At 40.7% G+C, this 21,545-nt stretch overlaps 3 protein-coding genes across 4 annotated transcripts in view; 2 read left to right on the top strand and 1 right to left on the bottom strand.

Moving 5' to 3' along the window:
- Positions 1-1,695, bottom strand: LOC122771611 (transcription factor IIIA-like). Its single transcript, XM_044029279.1, has one exon. It carries the CDS (start codon positions 1,526-1,528, stop codon positions 467-469), a length of 1,062 nt encoding a protein of 353 aa, XP_043885214.1. The 5' UTR covers positions 1,529-1,695; the 3' UTR covers positions 1-466.
- A 44-nt stretch (positions 1,696-1,739) lies between these two features.
- Positions 1,740-8,112, top strand: yju2b (YJU2 splicing factor homolog B). The gene is made up of 10 exons (XM_044029278.1): positions 1,740-1,851; positions 2,469-2,509; positions 2,596-2,649; positions 2,730-2,812; positions 3,627-3,682; positions 4,263-4,323; positions 4,434-4,576; positions 4,730-4,902; positions 6,621-6,759; positions 7,382-8,112. Exons 2-10 carry the CDS (start codon positions 2,507-2,509, stop codon positions 7,744-7,746), a joined length of 1,077 nt encoding a protein of 358 aa, XP_043885213.1. The 5' UTR covers positions 1,740-1,851; positions 2,469-2,506; the 3' UTR covers positions 7,747-8,112.
- A 507-nt stretch (positions 8,113-8,619) lies between these two features.
- Positions 8,620-21,545, top strand: part of LOC122770460 (venom factor-like) — a 48,292-nt gene continuing 35,366 nt past the window's right edge. Inside the window, exons 1-16 of one of the 2 annotated variants that reach the window (XM_044027326.1) lie at positions 8,620-9,310; positions 9,386-9,534; positions 9,608-9,625; positions 10,630-10,665; positions 10,768-10,797; positions 11,777-11,966; positions 12,336-12,501; positions 12,690-12,760; positions 13,451-13,542; positions 14,455-14,537; positions 14,624-14,711; positions 15,657-15,759; positions 16,962-17,076; positions 18,654-18,769; positions 18,855-18,998; positions 20,482-20,700. In XM_044027326.1, the coding sequence (XP_043883261.1) occupies positions 9,455-9,534; positions 9,608-9,625; positions 10,630-10,665; positions 10,768-10,797; positions 11,777-11,966; positions 12,336-12,501; positions 12,690-12,760; positions 13,451-13,542; positions 14,455-14,537; positions 14,624-14,711; positions 15,657-15,759; positions 16,962-17,076; positions 18,654-18,769; positions 18,855-18,998; positions 20,482-20,700 (1,551 nt within the window). In that variant the 5' untranslated portion in view covers positions 8,620-9,310; positions 9,386-9,454. Of the gene's footprint in view, positions 9,535-9,607; positions 9,626-10,629; positions 10,666-10,767; positions 10,798-11,776; positions 11,967-12,335; positions 12,502-12,689; positions 12,761-13,450; positions 13,543-14,454; positions 14,538-14,623; positions 14,712-15,656; positions 15,760-16,961; positions 17,077-18,653; positions 18,770-18,854; positions 18,999-20,481; positions 20,701-21,545 lie in introns of both variants that reach the window. The other variant, XM_044027325.1, reaches the window with a different exon arrangement.

Raw genomic sequence — 21,545 nt, 5'->3', positions numbered from 1 at the left:
TCAAATTCATAACCTCTATATTTTGGTTTTAAACAAACTAAATAACTTGAACACACATACAACAAAATGGAGAACTCTGAGGAAAATAACCTTAACCCAGACTTTTTTATATTTATATGAACAATAACTTTCGCAGTTTAAACATAAACAAACAAAACAACATGCTCAACATGAGTAACCATCTTAACATTTTGCATTTTTAGATCTACTGCTGCCTCGTGTGGTCAGTTTAAGACACTGAGGTAAATCTGAACGATAGATTTCACAAAATGACATTTGAACATCGTGATGGAGGCAGATCATCAACAACTGTCAGTACCTCATAATAGCACACTTAAAAAGTCCACACAGACAGACCGAGGGAGTGAACACCTGAACCAGGCTTCATCCTGCAGGTACGCCTCATCATTAACAGACACACTTGTCATGAGATTTGTTTGTGCTCACACTCCTGCAGCAATGACCTCTACACTGTCAGATGTGTAGTCAGGACATTTGTGAGTCCATGAGTGTCCACCTGCTGTGGGACGCATAGCAACGAAGCATCTTGCAGGAGGGACACCAGCTCCACAGGTGCACCAGGACCAGTCTGGGTCTGAGCAGACGCTCTCTCCTGCGTTTTTTTGCACATCTTGGTTTCTCTGTAACCACTAATCCTGGAGACAAGAGACCTTTTGGGTCTTGGCGCCTTCTGCTTCCTCCGCTGAGGGTCGTGGACGATGCAGTGGCGGTCGAGGCTCTGCCTCATGGCGAAGCTCTTCCTGCAGCCAGGTTGCGTGCAGGAGAAGGGCCGCAGTTCCTCGTGAAAGGACCTGATGTGGCTCTGCAGGTTAAAGGTCGTGGTGAACGACCTGTCACAGCTCTCTCTCGGGCACCTGAAGATGACCCGGACCTCAGAGTGGACGGCCTGGTGCTGCTGCAAAAACCACGAGTCCTTGAATACCTTGCTGCACTGGTCGCACTTGAGGACACGCTCGTGCTGCTCCCTCCTGTGCTTCAGGAGCTCCGTCCACGTCTTAGCCGTGAGGGTGCAGCCCTCCTCCTGGCAGGGGTAACCTCTGTGAACCTTCTCGTGACGCTTCAGCTTGCTGGGGAAGGTGAAGCGCATGTGACAGCCATCATACGTGCACTGATAAGGCGGCAACTGTGTGTGCTGCTCACACATGTGTGACTTGAGCTGTTTGTTCTTCTTGAATTCGAGGCCGCAGCCTTCAAACTTGCATGCATACACCTTGGACTCCTGCGCGTGGACGCGGCTCACGTGTCTGTTTCGGTTGGAGTTGGTGGTGAACGCCTCCGCGCAGCCGTCCACGCCGCACTCAAAGGGTCTGCTGCCGCTGTGACTGAGGCCGTGTCTCGTCAGGTGGTAGGTGCTGCAGAAGGACTTACCGCAGCCGTCGTGCCCGCACGCGTACGGCTTCACTCCCGTGTGTTTACACAAGTGTGCGTCCAGTTTCCACTGTTTGTTATAAGCCGCCGAACAGTCAGGAAACGAGCAAATGTAGCGTTTGTGCGACGTTGTCTCCATCTGTGCGAATTTAATTTAATAATAAAAAAGAACAACTGAGCCAGATCCGTTGATTATCGTCTTCGTCTTCTTCTTCGTCTTCGTCTTCTTCCTCTTCTTCTTCTTCAGGCTCCGAGCACGTTTTCGTTCCTCACGCCGGTATTTTCTACAGCGCGTAACGCTACGCCACTTCCGTTTCCTCTCTTCTTCTTTTTTGGGGGTTTTATGGGAAGTAGGCAAAGAGCGATTTGAAGCATTACCGCCACCATCTGGTACGTCTCCATTACCCATCAGCCCCTGCTTGGTTGTTTGTAGCATGGTTTGTAGGAGCTGCGAGAGCATTTGTAAGTATTTTTTATCCTTGTTTTACCAAAGAGAAAACATTATGTGTTGTATGACATTACGCTTCCTCTATTTACGCACTAGAATGACTTAAATTGGCTTAAGTTAAACAGTAAAACTAGTTGATGTGAGCTAGGATTAGCCGTTGCTAATTAACTAGCTGCTAACGTCAGCTAGCCTGTTTGAAGCTGCGACACGTTTGATTGTGCCCGTGTGTCAGTCACGTAGCCGCACAGGGTGCTAGTTAAGACACATTTACAAGTCGAAATATGAATGTAAACAGTGTTTGGTAAAGAATCGGGAGATTACAGTGGAAGTAAATGTGCCTCGCCGGGGTGGTCAAAGGACGGGCTGAGACTGACTCTCATCTTTAACAAGAATTATAATACTCCAAAATGATGTACTTTCCACAAAAACGATCTCTCCCAAAAGCGTGAATATTTGATTACGTCTTCATGTTTAAAAATTAAATAATCCAGCAGCAAACATTTAGTGGTCTGCATTGCGTGTCTGCAGATGGTGACAGAGATTTGTCAAATATGTCCTGTATAAGAGGACAGCACTGGTTCAGTTCCTCACTGAACAGCTATCACAAGGTTTTCTTATGTGTTTCCTACAGAGCTGTGACCTTACTTTTGGGGACGTTCAACTGTCGTCATGGTAAGCCATGATCTGCATCTGTTAAGACACATGAGTTTAAATATTACATTTACTCCTCGCTAACAAACAAATGTTTTGTTTTAAAGGGTGAAAGAAAAGGAACAAACAAGTACTATCCTCCAGATTTCGACCCGGCCAAGGTTTGTATGACTTTTCAAAGCAATGTGAGTTAGTGTCCTTAATAACTGTGACATTAACATGTTCATAATTATTTTTTTAGCATGGATCGCTTAATGGCTACCATAAAACCCATGCTCTCAGGGAGAGGGCCAGGAAACTGTCCCAGGGCATCCTCATTATCAGGTTAGTACACACACTTACACAGATGTAGCTGTAGGATAATAACTGTATTATCATATAATTACTTCGCCCCACGGAGAATCACTAAAATCAATAGGTTTTTGGTGATTCTCTGTCTGTGTTTCCGTGCCTGCTTGCAATATGAGCAACAGAGGCCCACTAATTTTAACCCTGGTGTGGACTGGAACACACAACCTTCCGATCTGTAGTCAGTCTGCCATCAGTGATTGCCTTGTTTATATATGTTACACATAAAATATATATATGCATTTTATTAGATATGCTGTGTTCATTCATATTTGTATATAAGCACACACATTACATGTCTAAATATGCATCAATTTGAATTAGTTAAGTTTCAATTAATTTCCATAATTGTAATTGGATATTGTGAGTATAAAATAGTCATGATTTAATACCACTTTTTTGTTTCCAGTAGCTTCCACCAGCACACTGTATATCAGCCTGGTATTCACTTTGACCCCATTTTCATCAACTCCGCTGTTAATAACATATTTATAATGCTGCAGGGGCCACTCAGCAATACCCTGCCAGTTCACAAACATAATGCTGTGTGACAAATATTCTGTCCTCTAAAAAATTCTAAATTATTTAGCTGCTTTTTGTTCAACTGTTTTTGTTGTTTATTCATATCAAGTCCACACAACTGCAATATGGCAGCCCTCACTCATGTGGTCACATGACACATGTCTTTCTTTATACATCATGCAAATGTAAGCATTCATGTAATAAGAATAAGAATAAGAATAAGGGGTTGTTATGATGTTTAAACGTTTTTTTAACTGTGTCTGTGTAGGTTTGAGATGCCCTACAACATCTGGTGTGACGGCTGTAAAAATCACATTGGCATGGGTGAGTCTGCAGGAAACAACACTACCATTTTGTCACAGTCACTTGCATAAAATCATATACACAAACACTCATGCACATGAAATGGTGACATTGCTTCACTGGTAGTGGAGGTGGAAACTGTATCTAGTGATTAGGAGCTAGTACCCATTTCATTTGACCAAATATAAAGAAAAAGAAGCACCTGAGTTTGCTTGCTTCAGGAGCTTAAATGTTACCACTTCATGCTTTAAGATGATCTGTCAGACAGTCTGGGGACCTTTGTATATCAGATCCTCCACAACACTGATTCTGATTAGTTAAAATATGTATGTTGGAAGCTAAAAAAATCACAGCTTAAAAATTACACACAGTCACAATCACACAGAAAAAGACATTAGGTATGCAAAGGTAAACACGTTCTGTCTAGAACTGTCAAATATCTATGTGCATGGGGAGTATGTATTTTATGTATAACCAATCATTTGTTTTTGATTGTTGATTAAAGAAAACTTTAAACGGTTCATTTAAGAATGAAGCGTACACCCATACTCTCACACACGGTGGCTTTTCACATCCAAAACTCTGCTGTCGTGTTATTCAGGTGTGCGCTACAATGCTGAAAAGAAGAAAGTGGGGAACTACTACACCACGCCAATCTACAGGTAGACACATCATCAGATCTGGCTCTGGCTGCTCAGAGCTGTGTTGACGTTTTTTTTTTTTTTTAAACATTATGAAGCTCTTTGATGAAGTTTTCTTTCTTCGCCACCAGGTTCAGGATGAAGTGTCACCTGTGTGTTAACTACATCGAGATGCAAACAGACCCGGCCACCTGCGACTATGTGATCGTGAGCGGCGCACGCAGGAAAGAAGAGCGCTGGGACATGGCTGACAATGAGCAGATCCTTACCACAGGTGAGAAAGAGTTCACCCCAAGACAGAGTCTTAAAATGTGTACCATAATAGCAACACTTTTTTTGTTACAAGGTCTTCCTGCTTTTTTGCCACCTGTTTTCTTTTCTTTTTCCTGCTTCCTGCCAACACTTTCTCCTCCACTTCTCCGCACAGAGCGAGCAGAGAAGGAGAAGCTGGAGACTGATGCCATGTTCAAACTTGATCACGGTGGAAAAGATAAGGAGAAGCTCAGAAAGGCTCTGCCGTCCCTGTTGGAGATCCAGGACCATCAGTCTGGCTGGAAGGATGACTTCCAGCTCAACAGCGCCCTCCGCAGGAAGTTCAGAGTAAGATGTGTTTGAAGATTGCTTCACCTTTTATATCGCGCTCCATAACTTATATAATGTGAATGATTTGTAAACAAGATTCAAGATATTTATTGACATATGTTCAGTTAAGACAGACTGTCACACTGCACAATGAAATTCTTAAGTAAACACAGTATCAGAAAAATATAATAAAAGAAAACCTATGTTTAAATATAAACTTAAACTAAACATTTGTTTTAGTATAAAAACAGATCTATAGTAAGGCAAGAAGTCGGACAATATTGCACAATTATTGAAGTTTTTAACAGCAGCAGTGTGTGTGTGTTGTGATGTCGGCAGTTCAGTGATGTGGGTGTGTGGGGGGGCTGAGGTGTAAAGGTATAAGAATGAGGTGTAGAGAAATGCTTGTCCTTATTTGAAGCATGATTATATATAAAAAGAAAAAGAAATTGTTTAAAGTCTAAACTGAAATAGAACATGTCAAACTAAAACTTTAGGCAAAATAAAACATTTCCAAATAAAGGTGCTTGTGCTTAAAGTGCTTCACTGAACTTAAATTGAACATTTCAAGTCGATGATTTCAGAGTGTAACTGCCTGCCACTGAAATGCAGCTGGGAGAGCGGCAGCTTTTCCTACACACCTGTCACAGCATATAGTGTAGACATGTTGTGTTTTTTTAAAGTTTCGAAACGTCATTGACCCGCTGACGAATGCGCTATTACCAGCCATATATGCACGATTCAATAACAGCCTGGTCTGCTCTGTGCTGTGACTGCAGGCTGGGACTGCTGCAGAGGCTGCTGTGAGACTGGGACTGGGAGAGGGAGGAGAGCACAGTACCTGCAGAGTGATGCGTGCTTACATGAGTCCAAACAACACAAAAGTCTCCAATAACAACAGAAAAAGGCACTAGATTTGTCACTTCTGACAAAAAAAAAGTTGGAAAGTCACCAGATTTAACCTCAAAGTCGCCAAGTTGGCAACGCTGGCGACACTCGCAATTTTTATACCACATCATCACTTATGGATTTGTGTGCTACTTTCCATTCAAATTACAATTTGCAGTCACAGTCACAGTCATCCCTGTTTTAGAAGCTGTGTCCTCCTGAACTCTTCTTTACCCTGCTGCTACCCACTCTACGTCTGTTTCACCATTTCAGCTTTCAACTCTGTCTTTGTCTGAGTCAAAGTGGTTCAGGGCTCTCCACAAGCACCGGCTGCCGCCCATATAGCCAACTACACAATTAACTCCAATCTGGATAATCAGTTCAAGGAAGCCTGCCCTGTGTTCCATGGCTTTGTCTTTGACCCTACTTGTCTCTCTACGAGCACAGATGTACAGTTTCTGAACTATGGAGATGATCACATTAAACTTATCTGTGAGCAACTGCAGTTCAACACAGACCAGGCTTTAGGCTTTAGCAGACTCCAGTCTGACTCCAGTCTGACTCCAGTCTGACTCCAGTCTGACTCCAGTCTGACTCCAGTCTTTCTTCCACAAGAAAGACATTATACTAAAGAAACTTAAAACTCAGCCCATCGAGACAGATGTGTTTTGGACAGGATAAATGGTCTTTATTTTTGATTTATAAACTATATAAATAATACCTATTACCATTATTATTGTATGTACATGTGTGTATGTGTATGATCCCTCCACTTCTAAACATTTAAACGTTATATTTTTGAGATTGTTTAAGGGAAACTGATGTCTCTGGTTTAATTTTTGGTTCAGATGGAGAAGAAAGTTCTGGCCGAGCAGGAGGAGAAGGACAACGCTGTGAGAATGAGGACGAACCTGTCCATCCCACTGCTGCCGGAGAAGGAGGACGACAAGAAACTGGCTGCTCTCCTCACTTACCAAGCACCTGACTGTAAGCAACACACACAAGACCTTTTCACATGTGTAAAAACCAATGTGTAGCCTTGGAGAGTATTTTATTTTAGTCATTGACTTAAGGGGAAAACTAAAATGAATCACTGAATCACCTTTTCTCAGGAAGATTTGCTGCTGGAAGATTTTTTTACTGCCATCGAGTGGTCGGGAGTTTAATAACAACACAAAATAACCACTGCAGTGAACATTTGTATGTAAACTCATAATGAGTATTGATACTGTGTCTTTGATGTGTATCGATGTTTTCTTAAACCAAACTGCTTCAGGACACGTCATTGGAGCTGCGTGTTGAAAGAAATAGCAGCAGCTGTGATTTGACAGTCAGGCTGTTGTCTGCTGTTGGCAGAGCACACACTTTGACTTTTGTATTTGAATTGTAATGAAAGCTGTCTTGCTTTACTCTCGCTGTGTGCTTCTTCCATCTCACGTGCTCAGCGGTGACCCCAGGCCTGACAACAAAACACTGCTGTACTGAGAGTCACAGAGAGAGTCTTTTGACCTTTTACTCTGAATGTAACAGACATGTTTTTGTATTTAAAAGTTACAAAATGCAGCGTTTGTGGGAATGTGTTCTCATCATTTTTCTTCTCGTTGTTCAGCTTATGAAGACAAACAGCACAGCAAGCGGAAAGAGATCTCCTCTCGTTCATGGTTCAAATCCCCAGTGGGCACACCAGGGGGCGCTGCAGGCAGCCTTCTGCACAAACTCAGACTGCAGGGGAAAGAAACAGTGGCAGCCAAAGCCCTTGGCTCCTCCCACAGCCCACTCATCCGCAGACGCTCTGGAGAACCTGGAAACAAAACTGAAGCCAGCGCCACCGTCACCTGCAGACAGTCGGACGCTGAAGTCGTCACACGTGAAGGTCAAAGTTCAAACATGTCTCACACACCGGACATCAGCAGAGGAGCAGGCGTGTCGCTGGTGGCAGACTACAGTGACTCCGACTCAGATGCTGGACAGTGATGGACAGTGGTCCTCACAAGACCATTCAATGAGACATTTTCTGTTTTCTGCGTGTTTTCAAACAGGAAACAGGAAGTTGGTGTCACTTTGTAAACTGCTGAACCAAAGTCACTCACAGACGCTACAATCACCATATTGAGCAGCATACTCTGGTGTGTAGAAGTGAGAGAACAGTAACTTTGATGTTTTCAGGAAGTTTAGAGCTCGTAAATGTTTCATTTGTGCAATAATTGCTCAAACAAAAGACATTTCATTACATGGAGTATGTCATTTAAATGTTTATTGGATGAAAGGGATTGTACAACCCGTAAGTGTGCTTGTATAAATGTAGAATTGTTTTAAAATAAAAATCCTGTTTTTGTTTTATATATGTACTCGAGGTAAAGGCTGGAGGCCCTCTTGGACCACAGTTTTTATACTAGCGCTGCAACAAACGCTTATTTCCATAAATGATGTTGTTCTTAAATGTTTTTGTCCGCAAACCAAAATCATTCAATTTAAAGTATTTTCTTTGTTGTATGAAGCAAAGAAACCAGGAAAAAAGACAGGAGAATTTATTATAATTAAATAAATATAATTACCCCCATTCAAATTGAGTAATTGATTCTAAAATGAGTTGCCCATTAGTAATAATGATAATAATTTTAATAGATTTATGGTTGCAGCCTCAGTTTCTACACATAAAGACGTGTGTTTGGAAAAATCGACTCGCCCAATTGAGGGCCACACGGTGGTGTAGTGGTTAGCACTCTCGCCTTGTTCAAACCCCGGTTGGATCTATCTGAGTGTGTGTGGCCCTGCGATGGACTGGCCAACTGTCCAGGGTGTACCCCACCTATCGCCCCATGTAGCCCATGTATCGCCCCCCCGCGACCCTCTGGTGGAGGATAAAGCGGTAGATGATGACTGACTGACTCGCCCGAATGTCCAAACATCACAGTTTGTTGACATGTGATGAACTCGGGTGGAGACGGTCTGTGTCAAACACCGTCACAGCAGCAGGGGAACGTCCAAAATGAACAAACAGAAGCTCAGGGAAAGTCCTGAGTTACTTTTGGGGGCATCTGCTTCGTCATAAACATAAACCTCTGACACAAGGACTTGATTGCGCTGAGATAAGTAATGTTGTGGAGGTGGAGTCAAGAACAACCTTCATCCTCTCCATGACGTGCTGGTCTATGCACAGCACGTCATTCACAGTTAATTTATTAATGATCATATTGATCATTCCTGTCCTGTACACAGTGTATATTTTTACCATTCTTGTTTTAAACAAGGTTTTTGTGATATTTAATTAGATTTATTTTTTTGGTGCTCTTAACTTTTGAAACTTTTGTGCTCTTTCTTGTACTGTAAGCTTCTAATTAGTAGTTTGGTTGCTTTTTTCTGTCTTTGTTAAGTTACTGATTGTGACATGGAGTAACTGTATCTAAACAATTTCCTCTGGGATATAAAAGTATTCTGATTCTCATAATACAAGAATAAGAGTCAATCTGGATAAAGTCGTTAAGGACAAACAAAGACGTTTGGGTGAGGCTCAATGACGTGTTTCAGCTTCGACTCAGTGAGTTATCTTGTGAAATCAAACTCTTTGTGTGTGTGTGTGTATTGATCAGTAAAGTCAGCCCTCCTCTTTCAGTGTGGAGTTTACTCGGGCAGTGAACGGTCTGTGTGGTGACCACAGTCCACCGACTCTCAGCCAGTCAACATGAGTCCGTGGACGCTCCACAAAATATTATTTCTGCTGTTTCTTTGCAACTCAAATGGACAATGGATGAGTCACATGAGGTAAAAACCCCGAATACCTGCATTTATATCAATGAAGATGTTTTTACTAATGAAGGAACTCCATTCTTTACAGACCTCGCTGGGAAGACAGGTACGTGTGTGTGTGTGTGTGTGTCACTGACAGCTCACTTAAGGTGATTGCACTCTGTGGATGGAGGATGGGTAAGCGAACATATATGTATATTTATATATATATATATATATACAGTGCCTATCATAAGTATTCACCCCCTTGGATGTTTTACCCTTTTATTGCTTTCTTAAATCAATCATCAATACAATTTGGCTTTTAAATATATATATATGTATATATAATATTTTAAAAAACAAAAATGTATTATTTCTTTATATATTTTTGTTTCATTAACGTTACTTTGTAGAAATATTTTTGCACCTTTACATTAAAGAGTTTTTTTGTAATACATTTTTGTGTGAAAAAACCTAATTTTATTGACCATGATTGATTTATGAAAGCAATAAAAGTGTAAAACATCCAAGGGGGTGAATACTTATGAAAGGCACTATATATATATATATATATATATATATATATATATATCCAACAGGAAACTCAACTCTGTGTCACCTGGTGACGCTTTGTACAGTCTCCTCCACCAAAGTTTGTAGAGATAATAAAGGATCCATCAGTGAGATGTTGTTGCTGGTGTAAACCTGAACATGAGATTTTAAACACAAACGTGACAAAAAACTAACTGCACTTAGTTCTCTTAGACAGACAGACAGACAGACAGAATCTGCTTTTAAACTAACTGTTGTTGGCATTTCATTTAAGTCCAGTGTGTAACATGTTGGATGGTTTATTAGCAGTATAAATCTGTTTGTATGTGTGGATGTAGAAGCTTGCTTTACATCGGCCACCATGAAATTTTGTAGATATGACTGTTATCATATACAGCTCAGCTGGTCTGAGAGCAGTCTTCAGGGACCCCTTACATGCAGGTCTGAGAGCAGTCTTCAGGGACCCCTGGTAAACATTAGAGTTAGTCACGATGGAGTGAATGGCTGAGTTTGTGTCTCTGCTGTGGTTTATTGTTGTATGTGACGCTGTGACTGTGTTTCTGAATCTGCCCTCAGATTCTCACCTTTCGACGACTTCTTAAAACGGCAAGAGTAAGTGTCCAGTCCCAGAAAATATGAATGTTCAGATGAAATGTACTGCATTAATGAAATATAACTGGACTGGACTGAAGTGTGTTTCCTGTTACTCTACAGGGATCCAAAAGAAATCAGCACTAAACCAAGGTACACTCGTTACCACGGAGATACGACACCCACTCACAGTTTCCTTCTTCTGATTCTAATTTCAATTCTTTTCATTTCTCTCAAACTCTCTGACTCTTTGAGAACCTACTCACCATCAGTGAGCCCTTTGCCCTTCATTGTACTCTTTTACTGAGGAGACTCAAGAAAAACTGATTTTCAGAACAGAACCAACGAGGAAGCGTCTCTGTTTCCTGCAAGTCCTGATGATCATCGTCTGTATATAAAAAAGAAGAAGTCCAAGGAGGACAGAAGTAGTAATTAGCCACCAACTCAAATAGAAGTGGTGGAATATAATGATGTCCTTGTTTGTAAATGATGTTGACATTTAAAGGTGATAAAACACATGTACGTCAACATTAACTCATATCATCCAGAACGAGTGATGATATTGTGATGAAACTGTCAAATTAGGAAGTTCCTTTTGCTGCATCCATGTTGATATTATGTCTATTAATGAAATGGTGAGTACGTAAACAGGCATATCAGAGCAAAATAATCATTTCAATAACAGAAATAGCATCATGTAGTGTCGTCAGTATACTTCATACAACCATAAAAAACTGTTCTGGTCGTATGAATAAAACTGGTTTGTTTTATTTTTATTTATTTTTTTTTTGAAGGAATATCGACTATTACTAAACTCAAGAACACAGCCAACAAAACCTTTAATCCAAAATCTATACAGCACATGCTCCGTCCTCTATCTGCTCTGAAGAAACCTCAGGCACGTCCAGCCCATAATAAACATGGCGCTCCAGCAGTGATTAGATAGACACATCAGGTCTAAAAAGGTTTGCATTTGTTACTGACCTTGTCAGGACCGGGACTCACGAGACCAAAACCTGGTCCTAATGAGACAGAACCTAATCTCTGAGGAACTGGTTAAGTTTAAATTGTGGTTAGGAATGAATTGGTTAGTGATAACTTTGTCAGTGTATGTGCTGTTTCTGTCCCGCAGGTTCACCCTCCTGGCTCCAGACCTGCTGAGGACAGACAGCCAGGAGAACATCTACCTGCAGACTGAGGGTTTGTCCAGTGCTGTCACGGTCTCTATCTCAGTCTGGGACTTCTCGCAGACCACCACACTTCTTCAGGACTCAGTCACACTCAACCAGCAGAATGGCTTCCATGCTCTCAAGCCCATACAGGTACGTGTGCAGGGTCAAAGGTCGAGTTTAAAGAGACACAGGCATATTTTGAGGAAACAAAGAGTTATTTCAGGGTAGATTAGGGTTTTTGTGCACCATGTGGAGACTCCTCCTCGCTGGAAACATGGCTGCCAGCAAGGCTCACCTATTACAGTTTATACCAGTTTTAGACAGTTAGACAGCCTGTGAGCCTCCATGCACCACAGCACACAGGAGGTGTTCATCCTCTGCCTTCTCCAGCCGTCAGTTCCACTGTGTTCTTCAGTGACTCTGGTGTTTTCAGCAGTAGATCAGCAGCTCATGTGACTCTATGGACTCTGGTGTGGGAGAGTGAGTGCTGGTTAATGAAATGCAATACTTTCCTCTCAGCTTCCTTCTGGTCGCCTGAATCGTGAGGAGCAGAAAAACAAGTTTGTGCATCTGAAGGTGAACTTTGGCGGCCTGCACTCTGAGGACAGGTTACTGATGGTGTCCTTTCACACCGGATACATCTTCATTCAGACAGACAAACCCATCTATAACCCCGGAGATGTGGGTGAGAAGTCAAGATTCAAACTGCAGGTTCTTGTGTTTTGTATCGAGAGAAGAGGACACATGGAACACTGCTCATGCTCAGAGTCTCATGCTCATGTTAATGTTCATGTCTGCAGACGGTTACATCACGATTTGTGAGAATATTTATAACTTTTCTTGTTTTTCATTGTTTTGTTTCATTTTCTCCAGTTCGCTTCAGAGCCTTCGTGTCCTCTCATTCCTTTCAGGCCTTTGAGAGCTCCATCACGATTGATATTCAGGTAATCAACCAAACCACTGATGAGAAGATAGTTCTTATAAAAAGTTCTAAGAAAGTATACTTGATATTTATTATGGAGGTGGGGCAGTGGGTTGTGGTCATCCATCCATCCATCTTCTACCACTTTATCCTCCACATGAGGGTCGTGGGGGAGCTGTGACATCTCAGCTGACGAGAGGGTGATGGACGGGGTCACACTATAGACAGTTCACCCGTCCATCACAGACACACACACACACACACACACACAGACACAACCATTCACTCTCACACTCTTGGTCAATTTAGTGCAGGGGTCACCAGCCTTTTTGAGAGCGAGAGCTACCTGAAGGGTAGAGAATAATATGGAGGGCTACCACATTAACATTTTAAATGATGAATATTATGCATTCAATTGCATACACATTCATTCAGGTGCTTACTAAACAACATCAAGGACATTTTACTCAGTGAAGTGAAATGAGGCCACGCTGGGCACCTTGTTGGCTGCTCACAGGCTACGTTGGTGAGCACGGATTTAGAGTGACCAACCTAATCCCCATATTGCATGTTTTTGGACTGTGGGAGCAAACCCAAGCACACACGTGTTCCAAGCAGGTCTTGAACCCTGGTCTTCTTGCTAACCGTTAAAGTGTTGTTGATATTAAAGTGGAATATCCTGTTTATTTGTGGGTTTGATCTTGTTTTTCAGAATCCAGACGGTGTGGTGGTTAAACAGCTGCTCAGGACTCAGGCCACTAACGGTATCTTTTCAGACACATTTGCCCTCTCAGACATTGTCAAGTAAGTTTCATTGGTTTACTCATTTTTTAACTCTTTCCAGTGCAAACACACTTTCTTTTGAGTGAGGGACATTTAAAGGACCAGTTTTTACTGGCAGATCTTATAAAATCTTATACATATATAAGTACTGAATATACTGTACCACCCACAGTATATTCAGTACTTATATGTATAAGATTTTTTTATATTAAATCAATTATACATTTAAAGATTGAACAAACGTGAGGAAGTAGTGACAGTCGCTCTAAACAGCAGTGACTGTCGAGAGTGAGCGCAGGGAGGAGGAGTCTGTCACGATGAGTGACTGCAGGACCAGGAAACATGTCGGCTGCATGCTGCATGCTGCAGGAGACAGCAGGAGCGAAAGGAGGAGGAGTCAAGGCGGAGCATGACATCTGTGTCCCACTCACCAATCAAGCTGAACAGTGCAAACAATTGTAGATCAGTTAAAACTACTTAACAATCCTAAAAACGTGGGTTAATCTCCAACAACTACAGAAGTCTGTCAGTGTGTGTGTATTAAACAAGTCACCGCAGTTTCACTCAGCCATGCAGTGATGACTCCACCCACATTAAGTAGGTACTTAGAGATGTAGTGGAGATGCGACCTATTCGTGCCGTGTCATGCCGTGCCGAGGCGAGGCGAGCCGGTGGAAATGCGCCATAATTCTCTCTTTTTTTTTCACCACTACATTATTATTAAAGTAAAACCACAATGAATCAAGCAAAATGTGGAGGAAAGTTTCTTTTCCATGTTTTTTGAAATCCTGAAGCAGCTGAAATGACACACATGTTTTTTTTATGCTTCCATTGGCTCCTGGGTTTAGTTTACACACACACACTTGTTGTTAATGTAGCAATGATAAATGAGTGTTTCCTTTGTTTTACAAATGTTTCCTGTCATGTGACCAGTGAAGGAACATGGACAGTCATCGCAAAGTTCGACCACAGGCAGCAGAACACGTTCACCTCCCAGTTTGAGGTGAAGAAATATGGTAAGTGGCCTTTTTACATCTGTCTCCTCCATTTTGAAATGAAATCTTTGATTCCTGCTTTATTTTCATGGCCTGTTTTGTTTCAGTGCTTCCTGCTTTCAATGTCACCTTGACTCCCAGGAAGTCCTACCTTGACCTGTCCGACAGTGAGCTGGTGGTTGAGATCTCGGCCAGGTTGGTCCCACATGTTTATGGTCAATTGTGCTCAGAATAAAAAGGTCAAAAAAATACATCAAAAACGTGTTAATATACTGGCTGCTGAGGCGTGGAGCTGGAGCTGGATATTTTAGCAGACCGGTGCCTGTCGTGGCCTTCTTTGTAGCCAGAGTTGCTAATGTTGCTGATGCTAAAGTGATGGTGTGTTGGTGTCTGCAGTTGCTCGGTCCAACAGAAGCACTGGCCAATAAGAAAACAACATAGTTTAAATTCACGTGTGACGATTGTTTCAGCACAAGCAAAGCAAAGGATGCACAATGCAGTTTGTGAATATGTGAGTAGAACTGTGTTTCTAATGACCGAATAAAGCAAGGATTCTTTCTGTGATGTCATTAAGTGAAATACACAGGATGTTTTATTCTGAAAAGTAAACCAGATGTTTTATTTTCGTACTTCCTACGCGCATGCTGAATTCCGCTGAATTTCTGCGGCTCTGCATATCCACTCTGACCTCTGACCTTCTGCAGCTGAGTGAACTTTGACACATTGACCAGACTTGGATGTTTATCAGCTCCGATTGGAGACGCAACGCAACCGTTCCAAAACCAGTGTATTTAGGTTTCCACGGCAGAAAAAGGAATTTGTCCTTTATTAGATGAACATCGTTTATATATTATAAATACTATAGCTAACCCACTGAGGCCCTGAAAATAGTTGCTTTTGAAGTTTCAAAAGAAATCTCATCAAGTTTTGTCCCAGGCAGAGAGGTCAGAGGTCAGTGAACTCATCTCAGCCTTCTGTTTAACTCAATTTGTGCATCTCATGCTAACCTACACACAATCTACCTCTTAGTAAGATGAAGCAGTCATCTGTTCTCAGAGAGTATATTGGAATGGTTGGCTTTGCCTGATCAGAGTATACAGCATGTGTAGGCTGAAGCTTTTCAATGGAACTGTGTTTCAGATACCTGTATGGTGAGCCAGTCCAGGGAAAGGCTTTTGTGGTGTTTGGAGTGAAGATCAACAGAGACATGATACGGTTACCTTCTGTGAAACAGGTGCCAGATGTAAGTCGCTGTTTTATTTCACATTTCACCAGCTGTTCTCACACATGAGGAATCTTAAGTCATTATTCTAAAAAAGGCCTAAACAGTCTCGGCCCCCCACAGACCAGCAAATCACAAATGGCTTTTCCATTACCCAGTCCCAGCACAACACTACTGCTTTGGTATGGTTTGCCATTAGTATAGTACCTCCTCAATGTGGGCGGAGTCATCTTAGCACGACTACATGAAAGTGCAGAGGCTTTGAGGACTTCCGGTATGAAGCTGAAGCAAGCAGCCGCATAAATGCAGAGCTCCTGCGCGCTCACATTCCCCCCATAAAAAGACAGTATACAAACTGGAAAGATGCTTGTGTAACAAGAAAGGGGAAAAACAAAAGGAAAACTACAACAAAACCAGAAGAAAAAACAAAATTCACTGGCAGAAAGCAAGGATTTTATTCAAGCTAACATTATCACCGAAATAAAAAGCGCTCCGTTCAGATGTTAAAAAAGAAATGAAGCAGAATTAAACACAAATAACGGACAGAGGAGACAGAACGCTGACATCAAAGAGGTATTTTCCCATACTCTGGAAGTTAAAGAGAATAATAATGCACATGGAGGCACAGTCTTGCAGGAATCATGGAATTACTTAGGGATCCAAGGGAGAGGACATACTGGACCTTCCTCACTGACGCCACCCTCAGCATACAGTGCTGCCACCGGTCTCTCGGACCCAAACCACTGCCAGGATCCAATCCAAGATCTACAATCATCTATTTCCTGGAATATGAAATTAAAGAGCTGGTGCTTCGATCTGCTTGGTAAAAGAAAGAGATTTACCAGGATGGGGGAATAGTGTTTTTTGAAAAAGACTACCCGACCAAAGTAATTATGAAAAGAAAGGCTTCGTTTCCAGACACTTTACCCTGCCAAACTCGACACTGGACCAGTCAGAATAACAATGTAACAGAGATGACCGATGAGTTGGAGAATGATGTCTTTGAAATTGCTTGAAATGGCTGTAGGTGGAAACTGCATCCGCACAAATGTGTTAATAGTTTTATGAAGGCGTAAAGTGATTAGTAGATCCTCAAGGTTGTGAATCGGTATCTGACAAAAAAGTGATATCGACCCATCTCATGTAAATATCAGCTGACCATCTGCAACAGTTGCACAATATTCTTTTCACTCTGTCAAAGGTGTCTTCTTCTTTCCCTTTAGCTGGATGGAGGAGTCGTCACACTCAGCATGAATGAGATTAAAGCAGTTTACCCTGACTTGAGGTCTTTGGTTGGCAGCTCTGTGTATGTCAAAGCCTCTGTGCTCACCAAGTCAGGTATGCAAACCAGAACCATCACTATCATCCATTGCTTTTTTTATCATCTCTTATCTTTCTCGTGTTTCCACTGTTTCACTGTGTTCTGCAGTTGAGTTTGTTCTGTTTACTCAGTCCAGCAAAAGCAAACAGTGTTGCAATCAGGCTGCAGATCGATGATATTCTCTGTGCAGTTCCAGGGTTATGAAATGTAGCCTGTGGTCAGCGTGCGTCTCAACATGACCTTTAACCCTTTGCAAACTGAGGTCATTTGGAAAAGTAGAGCATGTTGCTGCTGTAAATCACCTGGATTTGAATTTGTTGTAGTGTTCATGTCGTGAACTTTTTTAACATTTAATAACCAACAGTTCAGGAAGTTCCTCGTCTTGGACTTGAAGCTCTGTCCAATAATCTGTTGATTCTTTTCTCAATGAATGGATTCATTGTTTGGTCCATAAAATAGCAGAAGACGGTGAAAAAATGTTGATCAGTGTTTCCCAAACTTCAAAATGATGATGTTCTCAAATGTCTTGTTTTGTCCCTGAACCAGAAATATTCCATTTGAAAGATATCTTTGTAATATGGAGCAAGAAAAACAGAACAAACATCAGAGGGCTAGTTTTATTATAAAATGTGGTTTTAAAATCCTGTTCATTATCAAAATATGCACTTTGATTATCAGTCATAATCACAATCTATCACAAGCTACCAGATTAGAAATACCATGGAAAAGTACTACTCTACTTACTATAGGGGTAATTATTTGGGGAAAATATCAAAATTGGTGATTGATTTTTTTTAAATCCCCCGTAGTTCAATATTCACTCCTAAACATTAAAGGGCCAGTGTGTAAGATTTAAGTTGCATATTGAAAACAAATGAATCCCAGTACAAAATGACATTAAATGAATAATGACGTCATTGTTACAATGTCATATTCCATATTGTCAGTAGATTTCTCCTAAATGACACAAACTGGGCTTGAGAAATGCATGTTTGTATGACATGTTTTTAGGATGCACAAAACAAAGACAAAGACAGAACAATAGAATTGCAGCCTTTGTGATTTGCTAATTATTAATTATTTGAAAATGAATTCCTTGTGTGTAAAAGCCATGACATGTTTTACTACAACTGGAAATCATGAGGTTTTACCACAGAGCAGCTTTAACTTTCCTTTCTCGCCTGCTGTAAACAATGAAGACACAAAGATCAGTATACCGCAACATGGTAACTACACAGTGCTGCGATTCAAAGAGAAGAGTGCATTATGGGATGTGTATCTCCTGTACTTTGTACACGGCCTTCTACCTTTGCCATTTTTTCTCTTGTTCAACATTTGTTTTTCCCTGAGTCAAGTGTCAAATGATCACAATTGATCGTATAAAGCTGGTTAAACTCAATTTACTCTATGAGCCAGAACTGTTCTGAAATACGCTCTGAAGTAAAGTGTTGTCTACAACCATGAAAAAATCTGTCCAAAAATTTAAATCAACGTCAAAATATTAGAGGAAACCTTTGATTACTACTTCACCCCAAGGAGTGGGAGTGAAGTATAGTTTCTGTTGAAGTTGTATTTTGGTTTTTCTCTTCTGTAGGCAGTGACCTAGTGGAGGCTGAAAAGACGGGAATTAAAATTGTGGAGTCTCCGTATGTCATCTCCTTCAAAGGAACAACAAAGTTCTTTAAGCCAGGCCTGCCCTTTGACCTCACAGTGAGAATAGACTCAGCATTTCAAATCACTTGCTGAGAGTGAATAAAAACAAGGCACACAAAAATGTACCCCTCACTCTATCCAGATCCAGGTGAGCCAGCATGACGGGTCCCCAGCCCGTAATGTGCCGGTCAAGCTGAATTTACTGGACACACCGCTGATCGTCTCCTCCGGCACCACCAGAGCCACGGTCAACATGCCCCATGATCTACGCTCTCAAACTATCATTGTTAGTATGACAGTGCATCCATCAATACATCCATCGACCCATCCATCCATGAATACAATTAGTCCGGTAACTATTACTAATTGACTAATTAGTAATGACTAGTTAGTCAATTAGACTGTATATATGTATATACAGGATGTATATTCCATTATGTATATAATTAGTCAGTTAACCATCAATACATCCAATTATATATATACATGGATGTATTGATGGTTAACTGACTAATTATATATAATTAGTCAATTAACCATCAATACATCCATGTATATATATAAATAGTCAATTAACCATCAATACATCCATGTATATATATAAATAGTCAATTAACCATCAATACATCCATGTATATAATTAGTCAGTTAACCATCGATACATCCATGTATATATATAAATAGTCCGTTAACATCAATACATCATGTATATAATTAGTCAGTTAACCATCAATACATCCATTCATGTATGTAAATAATCAGATAACCATCCATCCATGTATACAATTAGTCAGTTAACCATCCACCCATGTGTATAATTAGTCAGTTAACATCCACCCATGTGTATAATTAGTCAGTTAACATCCACCCATGTGTATAATTAGTCAGTTAACCATACATTCATCCATCCATGTATACAATTAGTCAGTTAACCATACATTCATCCATCCATATATACAATTACTCAGTTAACCATCCATGTATACAATTAGTAAGTTAACCATCCATCCATCTATATAATTAGTCAGTTAACCATCCACCCATGTGTATAATTAGTCAGTTAACCATACATTCATCCATCCATGTATACAATTAGTCAGTTAACCATACATTCATCCATCCATATATACAATTACTCAGTTAACCATCCATGTATACAATTAGTAAGTTAACCATCCATCCATCTATATAATTAGTCAGTTAACCATCCACCCATGTGTATAATTAGTCAGTTAACCATACATTCATCCATCCATGTATACAATTAGTCAGTTAACCATACATTCATCCATCCATATATACAATTACTCAGTTAACCATCCATGTATACAATTAGTCAGTTAACCATCCATACATGTATATAATTAGTCAGTTAACATCCATCCATACATGTATATAATTAGTCAGTTAACATCCATCATCCATCCATGTACATTATATATTAGTCAGTTAACCATCAATACATTTATACAATTAGTCAGTTGTGTTAAAATTAAATAAGTCTTTTTTACATCCATCCATCCATGTATATATTGGTCAGTTAACCATCCATCCATGATAGACTTTGAATAAATTATTGAAATTCCATTGACACTGACCTACAGTGACTCAGGAGGGAGAGCAGTAGAACCTCTAACCAGAAGCTTGGTGGTATTACATACTAATATACAATAGATGTAATATATGAATATGTATGAAATGGTTGACAAGATGGTAAAAGTGCTATAAATTGTAAATACATAATTTTTTTGTATGATTCTGTTTTTCAGGCTGAGACTACACAGGCTGGTCTGAGACCAGATCAACAGGCCAAAACCCAGATCACTATTCTTCCATACATGTCCTTTAACCCACGCCAGCAAAATTACCTGTACATCTCCACAGGGACTGACACAGTGTCTGTAGGAGACAGACTGTCTCTGAAGCTGACTGTGGTCACTGCTGAGCAGACAGGCAAAAGCTTCACCACACAACACATCACCTACCTGGTGAGACAATGGCTTTTATTTACAATACACAGAAGCAAAGTCAAGTCATATGTTAAAGGAGGAAATGATTATTCAAGGCATAATTCAATTTTTACAGTCTTTTTTACAAAGTCTCTGTGTCCCCTGTGTTGAGAACCCTTACACATGGGTGCCCACTCTCAGTAAACACATGGCTGCCAACAAGGACACAAGGAAAAACTTAGTGGATAAAATCTACATGAGCTTAAGTCTATGCATGGTTGGTGCTTTATGATGCTGTTAGCCTCTTCTCACTGAAAATTGAGGTGTGTTTTGCTTTGAAAACTGCCAGTAACACTTTTCAGTAAGGATACATTAAATAACAACTTTACGTTGTATTATTTTATTTAACCGATAAAAACATGATGTACTTGAATAATGTGTGAATGACACTGCTTTGACTGTGATGCTAATGATTTAGCAACTCTCTGAGCACATCATCATCATTCAGCTCATTCAGTAACGGACTGAACCAACACAGAGCCACTTAAATGTATTTTATTTTATTTGATATTAGAAATGTGTATCTATCTTTGATCCTTCTAACTCTTAAGTATATTACCTTTCTTGTTTTTGATTTTTATGAAATTTATATTCATATTGCATTTTATTTGTCTCTGGGAATCCTCTGGGGCCTCGTCATAGAATACTTGGGGTCCCTGGACCTGTTATTGATAAGCGTTGTTCAAACTACTACAATAATTTATCAGGGCTCTCAAGTTTTGAAGTCAGTCCACAGTGAGATTTTGTCGGGAAAGGCAGGGGTAGGTGAGGGGTGTCGGTGGCGGTGGGTTATGATTGTGTGTTGTAGGCGTTGGTGGCAGATT

The sequence above is a fragment of the Solea senegalensis genome, linkage group LG6 (genome assembly GCF_019176455.1).
Source record: "Solea senegalensis isolate Sse05_10M linkage group LG6, IFAPA_SoseM_1, whole genome shotgun sequence".
In the NCBI taxonomy this organism is placed as follows: Eukaryota; Metazoa; Chordata; class Actinopteri; order Pleuronectiformes; family Soleidae; genus Solea; species Solea senegalensis.
This window is presented reverse-complemented; position numbering and strand designations above follow the sequence as displayed.

Excerpts from the sequence above, each read along its gene's own strand:
- LOC122771611 (XM_044029279.1), bottom strand. The coding sequence starts at position 1,528 with ATGGAGACAACGTCGCACAAACGCTACATTTGCTCGTTTCCTGACTGT.
- yju2b (XM_044029278.1), top strand. Across the intron at positions 3,683-4,262 it reads TAAAAATCACATTGGCATGG|GTGTGCGCTACAATGCTGAA; the intron begins GTGAGTCTGCAG and ends CGTGTTATTCAG. Across the intron at positions 6,760-7,381 it reads CACTTACCAAGCACCTGACT|CTTATGAAGACAAACAGCAC; the intron begins GTAAGCAACACA and ends CTCGTTGTTCAG.